Raw genomic sequence first — 22,159 nt, forward strand, 5'->3', positions numbered from 1 at the left:
TCTCGAAAAAAAACCCCGCGAACAGACAAGGACGAGGAGCCAAAGGGAAGAAAGCAAAGGGAAAAGAAACCAAGCCATGGGCGACTCGTTTGGTATTTCTCCCTTACTTCCCTCTTCCAATAAGTTTGAATGCTATTACGACTTCCATCGTGCACCGATCCGACTTCGTTCTGATGCCTGGTTTATAGGTAGGAAAACATTCAACTGGAGGAATGAGGGGATCTCTTCCCTTCGAGATCATGAAGCAGAGTATCATTGCACGGGGCTTTTCCATGCCAAGAGCTACAGATGGTAACTTCAAGTGCTTTTGCTTTTCCTTTATTAGGTGAAGCCTAACCAGTGTCCATTGAGAGAATGAAAGGATGGTAAACCTAAAACTATACAAGAGCTAGTGCAGAGATAATAAAGCAAGAAGACAATATTGAGTTTCTTCACTTAACCTCGGTCGTCGTCCAACAACTGAGAAGAATTTCGTTGCTTGTCGATGAAGACTTGAGAGTCCCTTTCTTATCAAACCTTCTACCTAATAACCAGGAGCGCCCTATCCCAACCTCTTCGGAACTTTAGCTAGAATAGGATCACTTCAACAAGTCAGGCACGGCAGAGATCCCTACCTATCTGACAAAAGCTCGATGTCCAAGTCGTACCGCCAAGATACAATGTGTAGGCGTACTCTTGTGACGGTTTATTGTACTTACAATATATCTTACACACTAAATAACCATTTTTAGTCAATTATCTGTAATGGTTGAGACGTCTTTTTGAAACCAATTCTTCCTGCCAAGGAAAAGTAGATCATTTTCAAAAAAAAAAAATTGGTAGAAAATGAAAATAAACAAATATATATTCATTTTATTCTTTTGGATATTTTTTAGAATTTTACTACTTAAAATAATCATTGGTGACGATAAATTCTATATTTTTCCCTACATTATATAGAGCATTGCTTGCAATCTTTTTAAAGATAAATGTTAGAAGATTTTAATTTATACCACAATTATAATGTAGATTCATGTGATCATAGTAGTATTTGAAGTGAAAAAATTTTCAACATATATACATACTTTCTAGATTATAATTAATTCTGAAACCGCCAACCAATGGACTACTTTGATGAACACAACGAATAGTCTAGAAAAGGCATGAAACAAATTAAGAAAAATAGCCATAATGGCAAGTGTGTGTGTGTGTGTGTGTGTGTGTGTGTGTATATATATTATAATTAATTTTTTATACTTCTTATCTTTTTGATATATTTTAACTTTGTTCTCAGGCCCAACAATCTAATTAATGATCCAGAGATCTGGCCTCTTGGCCGAGTAGTTCCCCTCGGTTAGATGACCCTATCATGGATAACCAATAAAAATTGACTCTCAACTTCCTTAGGAATTGGTGCAAACCAAAGGCGCTTGACAATATATATATATATATATATATAACCGACTTAATTGTCTCACCAAGAACTAATTCAAATTGTGGTGATCCCACATATGTTTGGATGAATTTATAGAGGTTTAAAAAGAAATTGTAGGATGATACCTTCAAGAAAGATGAAGACTTTTGAAACAATTCCATTACATTTTAGATATCTATATGTAAACATATGTATATGTATATGCATATCTATATATATACATATATCTATGCATCCATATATGTATGTGCATGTACATATAGAACGTCTTGATATTTTCTATGAAGACAATGCTTCTAGTCAATTTGATGTTAGTAGTTAACTACTGATATGGACACACCCAATATGAATTTCAATTATCAAAAGTACAATAATGCATAGAGAGACATTGTTATTCATCTTTAGGGCATTACACCTGAACTATAAGAACCTAGCTCTGGAAATTCAGAACAGGCTGCCATTGCCATACCTTGATGGCAAATAGGAATACTTAGTACACAATCAAGAAGCCTCAGAAAATAAAGCAACAATGATATCTGGATGGGAACAAAAGAGTAGGATGGTTTGGCTCTGGCATCTATGAATAGTCAAAGATGCCTACTCAAAATCAGGCTTCTCTGGGTGAGTGCAGCCTGACCTTTGAATTATAACATTTGCTGCATAGCACCCAGCTCTTACACAGTCCTCTATACTCCTCTCTTGGACCAACTGGGACAGAAATCCTCCGACAAATGCATCACCTGCCAAAGTTTTCAAGTAAGAGATAAGAAAACAGATTATCAAGCAGAAAATATGATTTAGAAACCAATAAACATAGGACAAAAAGGAACAGAAAAGGCAGCATTAGTCATGTCCGCAATTTTAAATTGTCACAAAACAATCATCTCATGCTCAAAAAGAGGGTTAGCAATTTGTCCTAGTGCAATGATGTCTGACATGTTCCTTTCAATAACAACCATGGATGCTACCTAAGATGTAGGAAATACCTGCACCATTAGTATCGACCAGCTTCTCCTTTGGTAGCACGATCACAGGAAACTTTTTCACCTGTTGCCAGGGGTTCACAAAAGGAAAGGCCATGAGAAGACATTCATAATCCCCAAAATTCCAATAATCATGACAGCAATAACCCTACACATTCTATCAGACACTCTGCAAAATCTCATCTCATAAATAACTTCACTTTCATGCCTTAGGCAAAGTATAGTAAAATATCAACAATGTCCATAATGTTGCAAGATTTAATGTGTTGGGCAAGAAAACCCAATCAAACAAGATGAACAATTGAACATGGTAGAGACAAGAATGTTGAGACAGATATTGAGTATATGAGAGGGGGATGACAAACTCATGGAGAACCAACCGAGATGGGTAGGAACATGGCAAGAGGCATCTAAGAAGCCCTGGTAATGAGAGTAACTCGAACTTGTGCTGCAACAGTCATGAGCAAGATTCAAACCAACAAAGATTGTAGTTACACAAAATACTTGGAAAGTTTACAACAAAACCAGGGTAAGCTTTATAAGAACATTATGTGAATAACGATTTGAAAAGCTTCCTGGAAATAGTTGGAAGAAGGATTGACAGTCATGGCTATGGATAGTGCTTCAGTTGTACCATGGGCAAATTTATAGGCATCGCATCCGTTTGATCATTAATAATGTATTTCTCCATACTCCTTGTTTTACTTTTTAATGCAAGTGCTTTTAAGAAAAATTAATAGCTACGCAACAAATTTGCAGGAAGGTTGAAATAAACATGCAAAATGCTAACCTTTCCATCATCAGCAACTATGACTGGATCACAACCTTGGGTGATAACAGTAATCCTCTTGTGTGTCCCAGATGCCTTGGGAAGTGCAGAAATCTTCAGAGCAATCTCCTCAACATTCTTGGTCTAAGAATGATTGATAACCTATCAGAACGTATCTCTAACAAGAAAAGTAAAGAAAATAGAAAAGCTTTTACCTCCCAACCACGAACTTTAGCAAAGGTCATTGCTTCTGTTTCATTCCCAAAGAGATAGTCAACATACCTGAGGTCATGAATAAAATAAAATGGTTGTAATGATCCTTTAACATTTTTGACCAATGTTTTAAAATCTGGTCAGTGAACACATCAGAAAGTGGCTGGTTAGCTTTACCCTAGTCCCATGCTAGTTCAGTCAGTCAGAACAGCTTGAATTTGTCAACAATAAATCAGAAAAGGAAAAGAAAGATCCAAGAAGATCTCTTTTTAAGTAACTTTCAAAACAACCATGTCTCTACTTCACCATGTGAGAAAAGATGTCTACATGTCATGCTAAATCAACAGTCAACAAAGGGATCCAGAAACTGTTTCTGACATCTGATAGTAAGGATGAGCTACTTACGGTAAAGTTTTCTCCTGGGCATCCTGGAAAAACTCACAAATAAATGTAGCAGAAAGGTTCATCATAAATACCTGCAAAAGAAAGAGCATGATGTAAGGGACTGAATGGTGTAACTCCAGTAGTAAAATACATGAGAAGCCTAATGATGAAAAAGGAAAATTACCTTGTTCTTTGCTGCAGCATGCTCAGCAACAAGTTGAATGGACTCCGGAGACACCGTCAGGAAAAAACCAGCAATATAAATATACTTTGCCTTTTCAACTGACAAAAGTAATACAATTAATGGAAAGTTGATGGAAACTAAACTAATGGGTTGGAACAATTAGCAGAAATTAATCATGTGCCCTTTCTTCAAATACAGAACCAGACTTCGAAGATGATTGAAGAACCATCTGTTACTTATGAGACTATTCAAAAGGCAGTTCAGGAATGCAGTTCAATAGGTAGGAAGGTTTCACATCAAAGGTTTGGTGTGTACCAAGTCTAGGTTCCCATCACGTTCCAAACAATATATTTTAAATAATTAAAAGCTAAAATCATCTATGCTTTACTTTGAGAAGTTTATGAACAATTACATGCTTCAAAACTTAAATCATGAACAACAAGCACTTGATGGATAAACCTTATAACAATGATTAACTTAAATTGAAAAGACAGTCAAATCCAAAAAAAAATTTTCTTTCGGTTCCATTAAGCTATAGAAGAAACTTTCATATATTAAGAGGTCAGAAGTTCAAAGGTATATAAATAAAACTATTATTATATGTATATAAATAAACCACATAATTAGTTGGATCGAATCGGATCAGGTCTAAAAATCTCAAAGCTAGACGGGACCCAAAAATTTTGATGGGTCTAAATTTGGACCCATATTCCTCAGCAGGTTAGAGTTATGTCCATGTAGGGACAGGGTCGAGTACCGAGTTTGCGGGTTGGAGCGACAACCCTATCAAAGATGGTGGCAATGGTGACAAAGAGTTTCCACAACAATGGTGGTTGCAGTAGCAGTAGTAGCTATCGCTGCTTCTGCATAAGCAAAGACCATGCTAGTGCAAGCAAAACAGTAGCTACAATGGTTGCAACAACTGGAGCAGTGTTGGCAACAACGGCAGCACCACCATTAGTACCAATAATGGTGTGACTACAAGACTGCAATGTGGTAGCGAGATGGTGGTATTGACTACAAGAAAGGTAGTAGTCATGGTAGCACAAGAAAAGTCGCAACTGTGGCAGCAATGGCAATGTGGCAAATGACGATGAAGGGGGTGATAAAGTTGATAGTTTGCAACAATGTTGGTGGCATGGGCAGAAGCATTGGTTGTAGCACTGTCGTTGGCAATAAAAACAGCGCATATAAGGACCTCAAGTTGTAGCACTTCTCCTAAAGCTGTGAAACTGAAAGTGAAGAAAACTTCTCATATCTTCAATTTTATTCCATCGATATTGTGCGCATTTTGGCAAAAAATGTAGGCAAGCTTAGAAGAAACACAATGTGATGCATATTTTCCTTTTCCTTTTTAATTATATTTGCACAACCAATTATGTAAAAAAGGTCTCAATCCCTCACCATCCCCACCCCCTCCCAACCAAAAAAAAAAGCAAAGCAAAACTAAAGATCCTCCAATTTTTTTCCTTTCCTCACTTCCCACCATAAGGCAAGGGCTAAGGGTAAGCATGCTCCATGATTCTTTCCTTTTAACAAAGCTTCAAATTGTCATGGACTATCATCAACTACAGTTCTTTGTAACCTAGTTCAGATTACTAAATTTAGATATTAGATGCCAAATGAAATGACATTGTAGGAAGAGTTGACAGACTCCCTCCTCTTGCATATAGAGGAGGAAATCACCCTTTTCCTTAATTAAGCATTTACAAAAAATCAGGGGTTATCAGCACCACAAAAGCTTTATTCAAGTGAGAAGCAGCAGGGTTCCATATTTGCTTGCAAGTGGGAAACCCCCTAAACAGCTAGGAATGACATTTACAAATCTCCTTTTTATCTTGTTTCTGCCTTAATTTCTCCATATCTTCCAAAGGCTTGATGTCCTCAAGCTATACAAGAAATTCATGCATTCATATCAGTGACACGTACTTGAAATGAATACATAAATAGATATTCTAAGGACCAGATTCAGAGAGCAGAAAGTTACCTAATGCCCAGTTTTCAGGCTTCTTTAAATGATCTGACTTATAACAATTTGCTGCAGATAAATTTGCAGCAAGAGACCTATTTATCATAAAAAGAACAATGTCATTATATATCTCGAAGACAGCAAGCACAAGCACATTCAACTACTGATATTCATAATTGCATATGTTAGAAACCAAACAAATGAATAGACCATTCAGATATTAAACTAATATTCACAATATAGCTCCTTGAACAAGAAAGAGACAGTGAATTGATATTATATAAAGTATGGATTCAGTGGGAATGTTCCTTGTGGACAACTTTGATACGTATATGGTACCTGGCAGACTAACACTAGGTCCCAATCCATGTATTTCACTGATACATGCAAAAAGGAACTAAAAACACGTGGAAGGTTTCATTTGATACCAAATCAAGGTCTACCACATGCACCATTCTTCAGTATGCAATCAATATTGTAAATGAAAATGGAATAGTGTTTAGAGCATCAGATATGGGGAAAAAATTATAACAAGATATGTATCAGAAAGAAAAATATAGCGACAAAGCTGAATTAGAGTGTTCATCTGCTGGGTAGGGTTAGAGATACAAAAAAGAGTCATTAAGGCCCGTCAGTTTTGTGGGCTGACCTAGGATTCGACCTTTTTAACCTGCTAGATAAATTGATGTCAGTATACACTTTCCTGAAACAATATTGGATTAGGTTGAGCCTTAAGTCAAAATTTGGTCACTTTAAACAAAAGCTGATGACTGGCAAGACCACCACCAGGCACAAAGATAGAGGTGATATTTGTTGGTGCAATTCATGGAGACAAAAGTTAATGATTTTAGGACCTGAGCCATAGATATGCCAGGCATATGACAAGTAGAGATATATGTCATAACCATAATCATCTAGCCTTTTCGCAACTATTTGGGGTTGGCTAAGGATATATTTACATCTACAAGAGATATCTGTCAACCTAGGAACCTGACAGAAAATCCTAACAAAAACTTACCTTTCACCACCAACAACACAAACAGCACATGTGCCAGTTGGAGCAGTCTCATCCTCATAATAGTGACCCTGTTTGATAGTCATGGAAAAAATTATTTGAGCATAATCCAGTGGCAGAAAAGAGCTGAAGAATATAAATTCATAGGTAAGAAGAAGAAGAAGAACTTACACCAACACCTGAATCTTTTGCCTTTTTCTTCATTTCCTCTCCAAACTTGTCCTTTCCAATGCAACCAATATAACTAGTTGCACCAGGAATTTGAAGCATCCACTGCAAAAGGATATGTGAACAATGATAACCCTTCAATATTAGATTTTAGTGTGTTCATGGTAAAGCATACCTGAGCAACCCTGATCGAATTCTGGGTAGCCCCTGGGCAGATACATAAAGCATAGGACTAGAATGTTAGAACATAGTACTACACATCAAACCAAACCCCATTTCCTCCCCCCCCCCAAAAAAAAGGAATAAATAAAAGGTAAAGAATGAACATTAGCAAAGCCAGAGCATTACCTCCAGCTATGTATTCGACATTGTATTTAGTAGCTAATTCATCATACCTGAGGCCAAAAGTTTAGAGCAGCAGAGAACAGGTCACAACAGAATACAGATTAAAAAACAAAAAGATAAAGCGATTCAAAACCTCTTAAATATTGTCATTTTCTAATTCCAAGGAAAAGAACAAAAGTTAAAAGCACATGGAAAGAATGTTAAAGAAACAAGAACTACAGTAAAATAAACTGAGTCAAGAATGGCATGCCTTCATCTATTGATATCACCAGAACTATGCAAAAATGCCATGTCATTTTTGACTTAGTGATTTAAAACTTACATAGGAATATGCGTTTCCTCAGCAAGAATTGCATTGTTCAACTTGATATCATATCTGGAATGGAATCAGAAATGTGAGTTCTCATAGTCATGAAAGTCATAATGCTCTGGTACATCATATAATTCTCTAATTAATGTAAAATATATTTTATATAATTAAAATTTTGTCCCTGGAAAAGGATATAGATACTTGCTAGCTCCATAACACTTAAAAAATATGCAGAAAAGGAACTTCTAAAATAATTTTCTAAAAAAAATCCTAAGAGTGATATAGAAGACAATGTAAATGGCAATAAATGCAAAGAAAGTTCAAGAATCAAGATTTTAGAAATTTAACTAAACTTATAAATGAGCTCAAAGAAACATGCATATCTAGATAACAGGAGCTCTAAGCTCTAGAGAAGAGCACAAAGAACCATAACTGTATTCAACAAATTCAGATCATAGAATATTTGAAAATAAAACGCACAAAGGAAACACAAAACAACCAACACACCACCTGATCACAAAAACACACAACCCACTAAGGTCAAGCTAATGTGGCTCACACTACAAACACATAAAATAGCATGAAGGGACTAAAATTAAAAAGGAAAGATGAGAAAACAAAGAAACGGAAGGACTGAGCTGTTCATGGAAAATTATCATAAAATGTGATTTTTTTTTTAACATGTTACTACAATAAAAGAATTCATGTAACCAGCCTTAATAACCTCAAAAAAAGCACTAATAACAGAAAAGAAAGATAAACTAAAAAGCCACATCAGTGCACCTATAGAACAACAAAATCCTCATAATAATCAGGGGAGAGAAAAACTAAAAACTATTCACTATCATTCACAAGATTTCAGATAGAATTGATATGCAGTCTGCAATACTAAAATCCAGTAATAGCTAATCAAGTAAAGCAATCTCAGCATGTAAACGACTAAAATCCAGTAATAGCTAATCAAGTAAAGCAATCTACAAACTCATCATAACAGAACGTATAAAAGATTTATAAAATAATAACCATCATACACTGTCCACAATATTTGGAACTTAAAGGAATGCCAATTAACTATCCAATTTACCCCAGATTAGTTTGAAAACCAGAAATTTCAATATCCAGACTCTCAATGAAAAAGCTCAAAGAATCAAGAATTATATATTAGAAAAACTGATGGACATAAAACAAACCATATTTACCGCGAGAGTTAAGTATACAATCAAAGTCTCCTTGTTTCCAGGAATAGGAGACAAAACAAGAGAAAGAAACAGGTTGTGCTATTACTGCTTCTAGAAACACGGACATCAGCAGAAAAGGCCAAATCTAAAGAGAATCATCAAAAAAGAAACTAAAGAAAATGCATAAAATAGAAAAGAATAAAATCAACTCGTTGGTATGCCATGACATCTTCAAAATCCATGAGACGCCTCATCCATTCGCATCACCAACACTTCAAGAAAGATCATATGATCTGACCTTCAGCTCTACAAGATAAATCCAAAGAACAAGGACAGTTCTTTACTGAAACAGATCAAGAAGCCTAGAATTTCGAACTCGTCCAACATCACGAAACCACAAGCCACAGATCTCAGAACAAGATCCATGGTTCATCACTTGCCCAATAAGCTAGGGTCTAGGATCTCGATGCACTCCTGTCGAAATCCGTGACCAAGAAGCAGATGAAAGAACCAAAAAATTACAAGGAACGCTAAAACCCATGGAGCTACGACGAACTAACGTTCAAGAAATCCGTGACCATAAATCAGATCAAGGAACCAGAAATTTCAAGAAACACACAAACCGAAGAAGTGAGCTACCAAGAACAGATCAGAGCACGAGATCTAAGATTCACCAGTTGACCGACGAGCTAAGACACATGATCTTTAAGCATGAATCCAATCAAATAACCAGACACTCCGAGAAACAGTCAAATCGACAGCATCAGCTATCAAGAACGGGTCAGAGCACGAGATCAGAGAGAGTTTGGTTACTTTTTGAGGAACTCCTCGTCGACGACCGCGGAGATGTCGAGAAGGGGATTCCCCATCCCAAGGAGAATGCCTTCGTAAGCCATTCCGGAGAGCGAGCGAGCGAACGAAAGAGATGAAGGAGGCGCAACAGGGGATCCGAGGCGCTCAGTGCGCGAGATGATCGGGTATTTAACTATTTATAGGAGGGGAGGATGAGGGGTATCTTTCTCTCATCTACCGTCTGGCTCCGCGGGAGTGGGTGGGTGGGTGACTTGGAATCTCCCGGCCATTAAAGACGTGCCGTTTGGCAGAGTTGTTGGCCGCAACGTTTCTGAAGTGCAGCTGTAAGAGATTTTATAAAAAAAAATTATTTACTGTTTAGTAATTATATTTTTAAAATATTATAAATTTTAATATATATTTAATAAATAAATTGAAAAAATATTTTTATTATGATAAAATGATAAAAAAATATTTTATAGTATTATACAATAGATGTAATAAATATAATATATATTAATATACAAATATATAATATAGTATAACATTACTATAATATAATATAATATTTATTATAATATAATAATATAATATTGTATACTATAGTATAATATTATAATAGAATATAGCATAACTTTAAACTCTAAATTCTAAATCCCAATTCAGCCTGTCCATGTAAATAATTTGTCTTTCGATTGTGTTTATAGGACTATGAGATCCTCGTTGTATTATCGGCGGATGTCATGAGTGAAATAAACAACATCATTCCCGCCATCACGTTCATCTCCGCTCTTAGTCTTCTGATTACATTATTTATGGCTTAAAAAAATCTCTAAAGAATAAGTTGACATTCGTTTTTCTTAGTTGTAACAACTTGCATAAAATTAAAGTACCCGGCTACTTTGTTACTAACAGTCTTTCAATTCTTTTCTTCACATGCTTGATAACAAATTTTTTTTTTTCCAGAAAGGAAGAGGCCATACCCCATCAAGCCATTTGGGCCTAGGTGGGATTCGAACCTAGATCATTCAGTATCACTGCCAGTAACTTAACTAAGTTTATCTTTTACTGTAGTTTGTCATTTAGACCTTCATTTGGCTAAGTTAGGATAAAGATATTATTTTACCAGCTTAATGGTGATTAACATTCACCACATGTGATAACTCATAATGTGCTTGTTTCTCTCCTTCTTTTTTTTCTTGTTTTTTTCTCTTTTTCTTAACGGGAGGCTGTAAACCAACCGAACTTCCCCTTTCAAATATGAGGCACAAGGCCCTGCAATCACTGGCTGTTGGATTGGAGGGGATTACCTGAACTCGGCAATATCCACAAGGAAGTATAAACGCTTTCCAATAGTGCTTTGCCTACAACTACTAGCATATTTAGTGCTTGTGAGAAGCATCATTTGAGGATTCATTAAGTAAGAAAATAAATCTCATATCAAATTACTTTATTTGGTTCTAAAAGATATGTGAGAGATGGTAAACTAAATGATGAATCACATGCCTATTTTATTAAGAAAACAAATAAAATAAATATAGCTAGCAGATGGAATTTTTTTTCATACTAGATTACTGAGTGCAGGTAACCTTAAATTATTATTACTTGATGAAAACATTTCTCCTTTTTCGTCAAAGTTTATAAATACCTCCATTTAATATTGTCAATCCCACACCGGTCCCAACTCTAATTTTCTATCTAACGATTTAACTTTTGTTCTAAATTAATCAGTTAATGATGTGGTTGTATTTAAATATATTTACTTAATAAGCAATTAAAAGTACTAAAATTATTTATAATACAAAATATTTTCTAAATATATATAATTAATGAAAAATATTTATTAACTCATATAGATATATTTCAGTATCCTAAATAGCATATATTTACAACTTTTATATGAATAGGCCATAAATGGCCAACAAAATATTATTATTTAAATTATTTATTTGAAAATATTGTTGAAAATTTGATAATATTTTTATATAAGATTACTTCCAAATGGATATAATAATACTTTTTTATGCCATTTTGGAGTAAATATTTGACTAACGAAATCTGATAAAATTTATTTTCTTCCTCAATTATTTTTTAAATCGATAATCTGACGCATCTCAACCAATAACTTCTGAGAGAGGTTCGAATAAAGGCATGCGGTAGATTCCGAATATTCAAAAGCACACGAAGAACATTTCAATCGAAGCACTATTATTTAGGTAATTCCAATATAAGGCATCGGTCACATAAATATTCCCATACCTCGTTCCTACTTTATAACTGTTACTTTCTGTTTTAATTGAGATAATAATAGCTGTTTTTTTTGGGCTTCCCCCTTCTCTCTCTCACTCCTTGGATTCTTCTCCCCCTTACCCTCCCTCCCCCATGGTGACTTGTTAGATGAATTCTGTATCTAATACTGGTCTCGAACTTTTATTTTCCCCTTGTTTATTTCAGCGGCCTTCAACTGCGTCTTGGAGCGTTGAAGGAGGAAGCAGTCGGACAGGATGCGGTTCTTCCATCGCGTCAAGGTACAGGATCGATCGTTTAACGGTCCATATGATTCTCTTTTTCATTTATTTTGATCATTTGTTTCTATGTCAGCATTTGATGATTGTTTCTTTTTCAGAAAGAAAAGGAAAGGAACCAAATTTTTTGTGATTTACTCACTAGATCCCTTGCTTGATGAAAACCTCTCATGGGTTTCTGGACTGTGTCGGGCTGATTTGTCGGCTGCCTTGCTTGATGAAAACCTCTTGCGAGATAGATTTTCTTTTTAACCGGCTATAGATGCATATAACTCCTGTTATTCTTAGTAGGTATGGTATTCCTGTTGGATGTAATTCTCAATGGGAGGCATGAAGTTGATTTTGTTCATTCTTCTTGTTAGAAAAGAACATGGCATTTATTGTTATATTTCTTGTCAAAGTTAGCATTTCCAGAATGCTTATATATAGTGTCCATTGATTGGTGATTTGTGTTATTTCTTGAACCATTTACTGCTGCTTCACAATTTAGGGCAAGTGTTCAGATTGACTCATGATGCACGCGTTCCTACATTAGATGGCCATTAATTTCTATCACAAACTGATCTATGGCATGTTCAGATGGACTACCTGTTACAATAATTTGCGATTCACTTTCTTTTTTCTTTGCCCAAAAGCACCTATTGAATTCAAAATGTCAATATCCATATGTTGTTTGATCATTCAAAACTTTGATCCATTCCTTCTCAAATATTATGTTTCATCCTTGATTTTATGTCTCAACCTAAAATTTAAAATCCATGTATATGAGGAATGGTTTCAAAATATTTCTGGTGGTTAACTTGTATGCATCAGGGGGGAACTAATGTATGCAACTTAGGAGTCAACATCCAGGCACAACTTTAGATGTCAGACATTTTATACCTAAGTCTGGCTTGAGTTTGATATGAGTGTGTGATATGCTTAAATCATCTGATCAAGCCATATGCTATTCTTAGGTTTTCTTTGGTCAAGCTTGCACTTTAGCTGATGTTACCTGTAAACATCATTGGAAGATCCTATTCGAGGTTACATCCCCTTATCCTATTTCATGCCAAACTTACAGGGAATTGTTAAGGATTTTGATTAGTATTTTTAGCTATATAACTCCAGTTCTTACTGTCAATAACATCTTCTACCTCATTAATTGTTTCATTTGATTTTCCTTATGTCACATTTCTTGAAGCTGTTTAAAGTGGCGGTCATGGCAGTCCAAGCACTTGGAGCTACTATGGACCTGGACCAATGCATGGCCTGTGGAGCAAGGCTGAGCATGCCTTAGAAAGAATAAGCTTTGGAACTTGGCCAGGTTTCAAATTCATGGCATGCAAGACCTTAGACTGGTCTGCCAGAAAGACTACTTGATACTTTGAAATGTGCATTTACATTTATTTTTATCGAATACATTAAACTAGAGAATCTGGGCCAACCATTCAAGGTAGATGACCCAGATTCAAAAATCGAACACCTAATCTTTATAAGCTTGCTCTTCCACTTCCTTCTCTCCCATCTCTTCAGCTGGTGCTCTCCACCACAGTGGTACCAAGTGGACCACTCACCCTGTAGCTTTCTTAACACTATCGATGATTATGGGATAAATTTAGAGGCATCATCGACATTCTCGAAAGTGATAAAATTTTCATCTTCAGTAAAATATGATCTGTATTATGTTATCATAATTTTGATTACCATGATGACCCTGTGTCTGGATCATTGGATTTTTACTTTTTTTTTTCCCCATAGCCTTGATATCAAGGAAAATCGGCAGTACATCTATTTGATTCCTGTCTACTTATTTCAGGAAAACAAGCTGCAATTTCACCAGGAGCGGGCACCATTTCAAAATGGGATATTTCAATCTGCCATTGTTGGGAATAATAGATCTTTCTTCCGAAGCATAGCAACAATACCATTTCACAATCAACCTTCCATTGTTGGGAATAGATCTTTCTTCCAAAGCATAGCAGCAATGGGTCAACCAGAGGTATCTTTGGGACAAGAGAGTTCTGCCTGCCCTGACATAGATCGGCCTCAACGCCTTAAATTCAAAAGGCTTGATTAAACAGCAAAGCACATCATGAATGTAAGCCTAACGAGGTGGATGGCAAATTGTTTTATTTTAGCATTTTGCTGTCCTTTTTGGTTCATGAAGCTCGATAATTTTCAGCTTTTACTGGTGTGTGAACGTCCAATTTAACATAATTTGAAGGCAGTGATTGGAATTATTAACCCAGTAGAAGGATATAGCTGTTCTTAGTATCTCTAACTCTTATAATTTCTGGTATTTACAGATTTTAGATAAAGAAGCAGTGGAAAAAGTATGTGCTGAAAGAAGAGAGATTCCTGATGTAAAGCCTGGATCTATCGTTCAGCTAAAAGTGGTATGACATTCTTTATTAGTTGATTCCCTTTTGTTCTCTCTATTGATCTATGATTCGAACACGAAGTGCCTGAGAACAAAAACGCCGAGTTTCAGTTTGAAAAGGCATTGTCATAGCGAGGCAGAATGCTGGTCTAAATACAACATTTAGATTGCATATACTGGTGGCTGGTGTTGGGGTTGAATCTGTTTTTCCCTTGTGAGTAAAAATTCTCAGGCATGTTTTTAGTTCTTATACTACGTATCTTAGTCACTGATATGCGTGCATTCATGTGCTAAATGGGCATTTTTTGGCAATCATTTTTGACAGATACTCTCCGAACATCAAGGAAATGAAGGTCCTAGATAAGAAGAAAGTTAAGAGGGCCAAACCTTATTACCTCAAGGACAGGATGAATGCGCTTAAGAAATAAATGATTATTTTTTGGTCATTTCTTGTATCCTATATCCTTTTTTATTTCCCAATTTGTGTTGTTCTAACAATTCTGACCTTGTGCACTGGCTGTGATCATAGAGGGATATCGCCCAACACATTTTCTAAAATGAATGTGGCATAGCAAGCTGAGGTTATCTATCATTCACCTGGCTGCAGGTTTATGTTAATGTGCAGTTAACTAGCTGCTTCTAATCACAAAACTGTTAGCTTAGCAGATTATGGATGAGGCTCAGATATCCTCCCCCCCCCCAAAAAAAAAAAAAAATTTTTTTTGCTATGAATCTATGATTTTCTTTGTTGTGTTGAGTAAATCATGATCATTCATATCCTTCATCCTAAATCAATAATACAACATGGTGAAATTGGATTGCTAACATAAACAAAAGAATAATATCAAATTGATTTCTGAAAAATACTTCTCCAAGTACATCTTGGAGGTAGAGCTAAAATTATATTAGATACAGATTGGAAATATGGATACAGATACTAATCAGATGTAAATATATAATTTATATTTATTTTAAACGAATATAGATATAAATTAAATGCTGAAAATATTTATATAAATATTGTTATAAATCATATAATTAAATTTTATGACCTTCAAAACAAAAATATTATTATTATATATATTTAAAAAAATTATGAATGCTATATAAAATTAGATTTAATTATAAATAAAATCAGATATTTAATTATTGCTCGGATAGTTATATATCAATATTTAAATCTTTTTTTTTATCATGGAGAAGAATACGGTAAGGGAGTCATCCTAACGGTCCATAAAATCCGCTGTGCGTACGGCGCCTGCCAAAGGTTTGCTTCATACGTCTGTGCAAAAAGAAAACGGAGATTAGAACGGCGGTTCCGGTGGGGTTTAGATATCGAACCCCGTCGCCTCTCTCTCTCTCCGGATCCGATGGCGAGAGAAGAGCACCCGATTCCTCGGCCGTGGATCCTGGAAGCCGTTCCCCTCCTCGTCGTCGTCCTCATAGCCGCACACGTCTTCGCCCTCGTACGTCCGCCATTCCCCCCTTCCCCAAATCCCCTAATCCCTGTCTCCTTCTTGTCATCTCTCTAACCCCTTGCCTTTCTCATCTTTTCTCGTCGTGTTGGTGTGTTAGGGCTACTGGATCTATAGATTAGCCACCGATAAGCAGCCCCAGCGAAGCAAGGCGCATTGACGAACTACAATAATTCTCACCCCGTGAGTCCCCTTTCCGTTCCTCATTTTCCCTTTTGATCGTTTCTCTCTCTATCGATTTTTTTGGTAAAGTTTTCTTCGTATTAGTCAAGCAATGCCTGATTGTCTCTTAGCAAGGAGAGTTCTCAAGGGAGCCGATGATGATCCGTTAGCTCTCGAGCAGTTGGAGTTAGAGTAAAAATCTGTACAAATATGTGGTCATCATGTTCAATTAACTGTGTAGTCCCTCGTATTTCGTTTTAGGTTAAACTTAATGGTGTGGATGTGCATTTGTTCTTTTCTGGATAATCCATGGCTTATTTGTTAACGGAAATAGTTCTGGTATTTTCTTTTTGTTCTTGTGGTAAAAAATTCTACAAATCCTTAAAAGCTTTCTTGGAGATAATCTTTTTAAAAAAAAAAAAAAGAAAAAAACTTGTTAATCTTATCAACAAAGTTCATGCATTTGATTTGCTTCTGAAAAGATGTGAACAATTTTATCATTCAGCATTATTTTTGTGGGTTTATACTAAAGTACATGAAGTAACTTCTAGTTCATTAGCATATATCATTATCAAATTGCTGTTCTGCTTATAAACAATCATATATGGCTCTTTTAAGACTTTCAATTGCTGCAAGATATATATTTATTCAGTAAATGCTAATTCAATGTTCCATGCCCTTGCAAGACTATGATGCCCAAATGGTGATGAAATACTATGCTTCACCATTAATCTAGACCAGAGAATTAGTAGTCTTTAGGTCTCTAATTTTTCTGCTTGATTGAACGATATGTATATACAATCATTGTTACGGAGCCATCAATGTTAATCCTTCACTAATATTAGACACCCTACACTTGCATAAAAAGCACGAATTTTAGCATTACAATTAAGCAATAGGAATATTTGACAACCTTGCTACACAATGAATCAATAAATGTGGCACAGTAGGTTTATCAAGAGGGTCAAGGAAGGTTGGCTTGCAAATCTGGAGATTGATGCTGCATTTTTTTGTCTCAATTATGTGCATTCAAGTGCCAATTTTACTGTCAAATATATTTCATTCATGATAGACAGTGATGGGTCTAGTAGTCCTGGTCTAACAATTCCATCACTTGGAACATTTTTGGCACGGTACGACTACAAATTCATTGTGAGTTATCCTGGATGCCTTCCTCTGATGACTTCCAAAACCAATAAACTAAAGCTGTAGACATCATATTTCTCCATTATCCTTGTATGCGACCTCTGTAAGAATGCGTCAAGTTTAGTAGATATCCTAAAGAAATTCTGAGAAACATTCAGACTAATGGCATTGTTCCTTCTTACCATGTCCAATTCCATGTCCCTTTGATGGTCGCTTATGATTGAAGACAGGCTTCTCACACCCACAAATATAGATTTTTTTTTTTTTTTTTGCTTTAAGGAAACCCATAAGTTCATAGACTAAAAACATGAATTGACTGATACCCAAAAAAACATGAATCGACTGATACCCAAAAAAACATGAATCGACCATGGGGTACTGAAACCATAGAGTTTCACAATGCTGCGGTATTGGGTTTCTGTTAGTACTCTTATCTCATTTCTAAATCCTTCATCATTGAGCATTTCTCCACTTTCCCAGGGATGAAATCTTCTCACAGCTGCTGCCTGATCTGTCTGTGACTTCATATACTCTCCTATTCCAGCACTGTGCCAATGCGATACTCATTATTGAAGTTATCTGTAGGCTTAATGATGTCTTCAAAGACAGTCGTGTACCATCATAGTTCCATATTGAAAATAAGTTTCCAATTTTAATGTTTGCAACCTGATTTTGCTTCGCTCTTCGACTTGGTTGGAGAAATGAGTGAATACTGAAGCTTGTGAATGGAAGAAACATGGGGAAATATGAATGCAGACCATCGGAATATCCCTACTCTTGCAATTTCTGTTGTTTTTGTTGGGTTTCTTTGATGAGAAAGGTCCTGTAGCTCAAAAATGAGACCTATGATCCCAGCAAAAACATCAGTGGGAAGTGTATATTGTCTCGGTGTAGCTCATCAAGAGCAAGGTTAAGCTGGCCTGAGAGCCTCTTGTGTGAGACTGGTCAGGGAGTCCAAGTTCTCAAAATATTCGGAGATCCCTCCACTTAAGGAAGTCGCTGTTGAGGTCTAAAATATCGAGCTCTGATGTGTTGCCTGGTGGTGGTGGTATTAGGCCACACAAATTAGGTTTAGAACATCGAAATCTTTCCATTTTGTCGCCCAACAGCTCTGCTATTAAGCCACTCAAGCTATCGAAAGAAATGTCTAAGGCTCTTCATTGATGGTCCTACCTGTGAGGATATTGAACCTGAGATTTTGTTCCTGGGGAGGTTTTAGAATCATCAGGTTTTCAAGGTTTCCTATCTCTGGTGAGAATTTTCCAATACATGAAGGGATCGGGCAAGATTGATGATTTCCGGACAATAATAGGCTCATTAAACCTCCCAGGTTTCCTATCTCTAAAATGATTGCAAGCTGAGAGGTTGAGGTCTCTGAGCCTTGGATGAGTACCGATGTGGGGTAGGATGTTTCAAGATACAACCGACGAGGCTGGGAAAAGAAGAGAAGCTGATGAGGTTACGACCAGTAACCTTGTAATCCCATATTGGATAAGTTTATTGTCAATATGACTTCAGAGCACCGGTTTGTTGGAGCTGGCGGAATTGGAGAGCAACCATGCATGCAGAAAAGTAAATTCATTGGAGAGGGAGGGGGGCTTCGTGCCCATTTCGGGAGAGCTGCTGCTTCTGATGTCTAAAACAGTAGCAGCAACTAGGCACGGGATTGCCAACGAATGAGCAAGGGAAAGCCAAAGCTTCTTATCCATTGTTCTATTCAATCGCTTCTAACTGTAGTGGATGAACTTCAATTCAGATTTTCAGAATTCTCACCACCTCTCTTCTCACTGGCAAGGTAGCTGAAAACTTATTCGTAGTAAATTACAAGGAAGAAGAGGTCTAGAACTCGATCTGGTTACTAATCTTTTCTAATTGTACCATTTATTATTGTTAATTATAATGCTGGATCTTTTCTAAAAGATGATTTCCAGTGTCCTAATATTTGAAGAATTTTAGGAGACAAAATCTCCTTGTTAAGAAAATAGTCCTCTCCCCTGCAAACTTCTTCCCAGTGGCTATTGTATAAGGTATATTTGGTGAAGAACTTCAACTGCCCTTAATCTGCTGTCTGTTATCACTCTTTCGAACTCATGTTCTTCTTTCCTAGTTGATGCTCCATTTTCCTTCCTTGAGGCCCCTTTTGCTTGTACTATTTTGCTCGTTATCTTTATCACATTTGATGGGTTTTCCTTTTTTTTAAATTTCAAAAGGAAAATAGTAAAAAATATGCTTCAGCAATTGACTAGATCAATCTAATGCACAGCTATATTCCGAAAAGGAAATTTTGTAAAAAAATCTAATGCAGTGCTATTTCGCTAAGGCTGTCATCGAGAGTCTCATGGCTGGCTCACTGAGGTCAACTTTCAACTTCTAGCTGTCATGAGGAAAGGTCTTTGATCAATAGTCTGAGCAAAATAATTCTTGTAAGGATTTTTGGGACTTCCATGTAACGCATATAAAAGGGAGGCAAACAACAAAGTCGTTTCTGCAGATTCTGGTCGGTGGTATATCGGATAAGAAATTTCCTTCAGAACTTTGTATATGGGAAATGCGTCCATTCAAATACAGTGCAATGCTTCCTACGCCCCGCCACCCCCCAAAACAAAAAATAAATAAAGAGGAATTGGATGTTGGATGAGTGCCTACTTATACCATAGCATTCTAGTGAGAGGAACATACAGATCAAACATACAATATTGCTCCTCAATGCTGATCATTTCAAAGCATCATCCTATTAGACATGCAGCAAGAGAGTATCAGGATCAGGCAACACACTTTCCGTTTGCAGTAAGGGGTGCGAGCATGGACAATGCTCAGGCTTCAGTTGCCAGGGGCTTGCAAGGCCCTTAGCTTAGCTACCTAGGACTGGCAAATTTTTTAGTAGGCTAAAAAGTACTTTTTGACACTCCAAAAATACTTTTTGATTTTTTTGATTGTATAGTGATGTTGGGTAAAAAATCGAAGAGTTATTTTGACTTTTCTAAAATGTCTACGTGGAAAAAGTTCTATTTTAGAACTTCTCCCCAAAAGTGCAGCCAATGTTGGAAAGTTGTTTAGGTTTTAATAATTTTTTTGATGACCAAAATGCCTACCAATATAGCTCATCATCATGTCTTATATTATATCATATCATAATATATTATTATATTATAAATATAATATAATAATAAATTAATACAATATTATATTATATTATTACATTATAATAGTATAATATATATATTATAGTAATACTAATTATAATATATTATATTTCTATATTATATTATAAGCATAATATAACATATCATTGCAATCATAATATTATATTATTATTATTATTATAGTTATTATATGATAATATCATATATAATTATTATAAATATATTATAATATACTATTAATAATATAACAAGATAATATATTAGATTATATTACATCATATTATATTTTATTATATGATTATATTACAATAATATTATATTGTTATAATATAAACATATAATATAATATAATATTATTACATTACAATAATACAATCTAATATAACAACTCTACTTTTTGAAAGTTCTATTTTTAAAAACTCTAAAAGCTCTACTGTCAATAGCAATCCCAAACATGGCTTTACTGGTCTTGGATAGCCACCAAACACTAAAAAGGCTCGAAACTTGTGTTGGTGCTGAGGATCTGTGCTCGTAAAATGGAAAAATTATTGTGTGCATTGCATACATGGCCATATTGGTGCAAGCTACCAATCATCGAGATTCATGGGCGTGGGTTCGATTCATCATGCACTTATCTTTGTCATTGGCACACTGCAATACACCATGATGATTGCTTGTGTGCACCGGTGTGGCCGTGCATACAGTATGGCTGCGCACTCGTCTTAGTGATTGGCACACCGCAGTACACCATGGTGATTGATTGTATACACCACCGTGGCCTCCCCCACCACCACCCACCAAAAGTCTAAGCGAGAATCCAGATCTCTTATATTAGGACAAGAAATTATCGACTCAAGTCAAATTGTAAACCCCCCCCCCCCCCCCCCAAAACCACACACCAAAAGCCTAAGCGAGAACCCTTATATCGACTCAAGTCAAATTGTAATCCTCCCCCACACCAAAAGTCTAAGCCAGAATCCAGATCTCTTATATCAAGACAAGAAATTATCGACCCGCCGCCACACACCAAAAGTCTAAGCGAGAATCCAGATCTCTTATATCAGAACAAGAAATTATCGGCTCAAAATCAAATTGTAAATTGTCACATAATGAACCTTCAAGTCATCTGAACAGATTTTTGGCTATATTTAAAAACCTTTAATATGGTTGAGAAGGTCCCTTCTAATCCTTTTTCATCACAGTACGAAGGCGGAATTTCAGGCAAGTGTAAATTTTTGGCTATATTAAAACTCCCTTAATATGGTTGAGAAGGTCCCTACAGATCCTTTTTCATCACAGTACGAAGGCGGGATTTCAGGCAAGCATAATTCCTAATGCCATCTTATAGTATTGGTTTGAATAGAAGGCATAAATATATCGATCATATAGGGTGTGCCTCCCGCGTACTGAGAATAATTATTGTCGCTGATCTGCCAGCGAATGCTAGCTGTATCTGTGCGAGCGACCGGAAATTTAGCAAGCGTTTTGACTTAAAAAACTCTGAAAGGAACATTGCATCCGGCATGCGCTATCATAATGAAATGCCTTCAGGCCTTTTGCTTCCAAAATTTAAATAACTCATGTCTTAAACTTCGTCATATTATTTTTCTACGAGCAAGAAC

The 22,159-nt window shown here is 36.0% G+C and overlaps 1 protein-coding gene and 2 long non-coding RNA genes across 7 annotated transcripts; 2 read left to right on the forward strand and 1 right to left on the reverse strand.

The window, feature by feature from the left end:
• Positions 1-1,745: 1,745 nt before the first annotated feature.
• On the reverse strand, positions 1,746-9,910 carry LOC103703946 (adenosine kinase 2-like). Its single transcript, XM_008787031.4, has 13 exons — positions 9,746-9,910; positions 7,767-7,820; positions 7,448-7,494; positions 7,275-7,306; positions 7,103-7,204; positions 6,935-7,002; positions 5,935-6,011; positions 3,948-4,045; positions 3,785-3,855; positions 3,382-3,448; positions 3,188-3,310; positions 2,401-2,461; positions 1,746-2,154 (listed from the first exon to the last, which is right to left on the reverse strand). Exons 1-13 carry the CDS (start codon positions 9,826-9,828, stop codon positions 2,012-2,014), a joined length of 1,026 nt encoding a protein of 341 aa, XP_008785253.2. The 5' UTR covers positions 9,829-9,910; the 3' UTR covers positions 1,746-2,011.
• A 1,958-nt stretch (positions 9,911-11,868) lies between these two features.
• On the forward strand, positions 11,869-15,207 carry LOC103703947. 5 transcript variants are annotated; one of them, XR_003385014.2, is made up of 6 exons: positions 11,869-11,940; positions 12,179-12,252; positions 12,351-12,540; positions 14,048-14,329; positions 14,538-14,825; positions 14,937-15,207. It is a non-coding gene; the product is annotated as an uncharacterized LOC103703947 (long non-coding RNA). The 5 variants fall into 5 exon arrangements; XR_003385012.2 differs by lacking the exon at positions 12,351-12,540; XR_003385013.2 differs by lacking the exon at positions 11,869-11,940 and having other exon boundaries at positions 11,961-12,252.
• A 552-nt stretch (positions 15,208-15,759) lies between these two features.
• Positions 15,760-16,590, forward strand: LOC103703949. The gene is made up of 2 exons (XR_001879243.3): positions 15,760-16,077; positions 16,187-16,590. It is a non-coding gene; the product is annotated as an uncharacterized LOC103703949 (long non-coding RNA).
• The last annotated feature ends 5,569 nt before the right edge of the window (positions 16,591-22,159 follow it).

The sequence above is a fragment of the Phoenix dactylifera genome, chromosome 5 (genome assembly GCF_009389715.1).
Source record: "Phoenix dactylifera cultivar Barhee BC4 chromosome 5, palm_55x_up_171113_PBpolish2nd_filt_p, whole genome shotgun sequence".
Lineage (NCBI taxonomy): Eukaryota > Viridiplantae > Streptophyta > Magnoliopsida > Arecales > Arecaceae > Phoenix > Phoenix dactylifera.

What these genes read in the sequence shown, in the direction of transcription:
- LOC103703946 (XM_008787031.4), bottom strand. Translation starts at nt 9,828, where the DNA reads ATGGCTTACGAAGGCATTCTCCTTGGGATGGGGAATCCCCTTCTCGAC. An exon ending in GACGAGGAGTTCCTCAAAAA is followed by an intron (nt 7,821 to 9,745) that starts GTAACCAAACTC and finishes ATTCCATTCCAG; the next exon opens with ATATGATATCAAGTTGAACA. An exon ending in GGTCGATACTAATGGTGCAG is followed by an intron (nt 2,155 to 2,400) that starts GTATTTCCTACA and finishes AAACTTTGGCAG; the next exon opens with GTGATGCATTTGTCGGAGGA.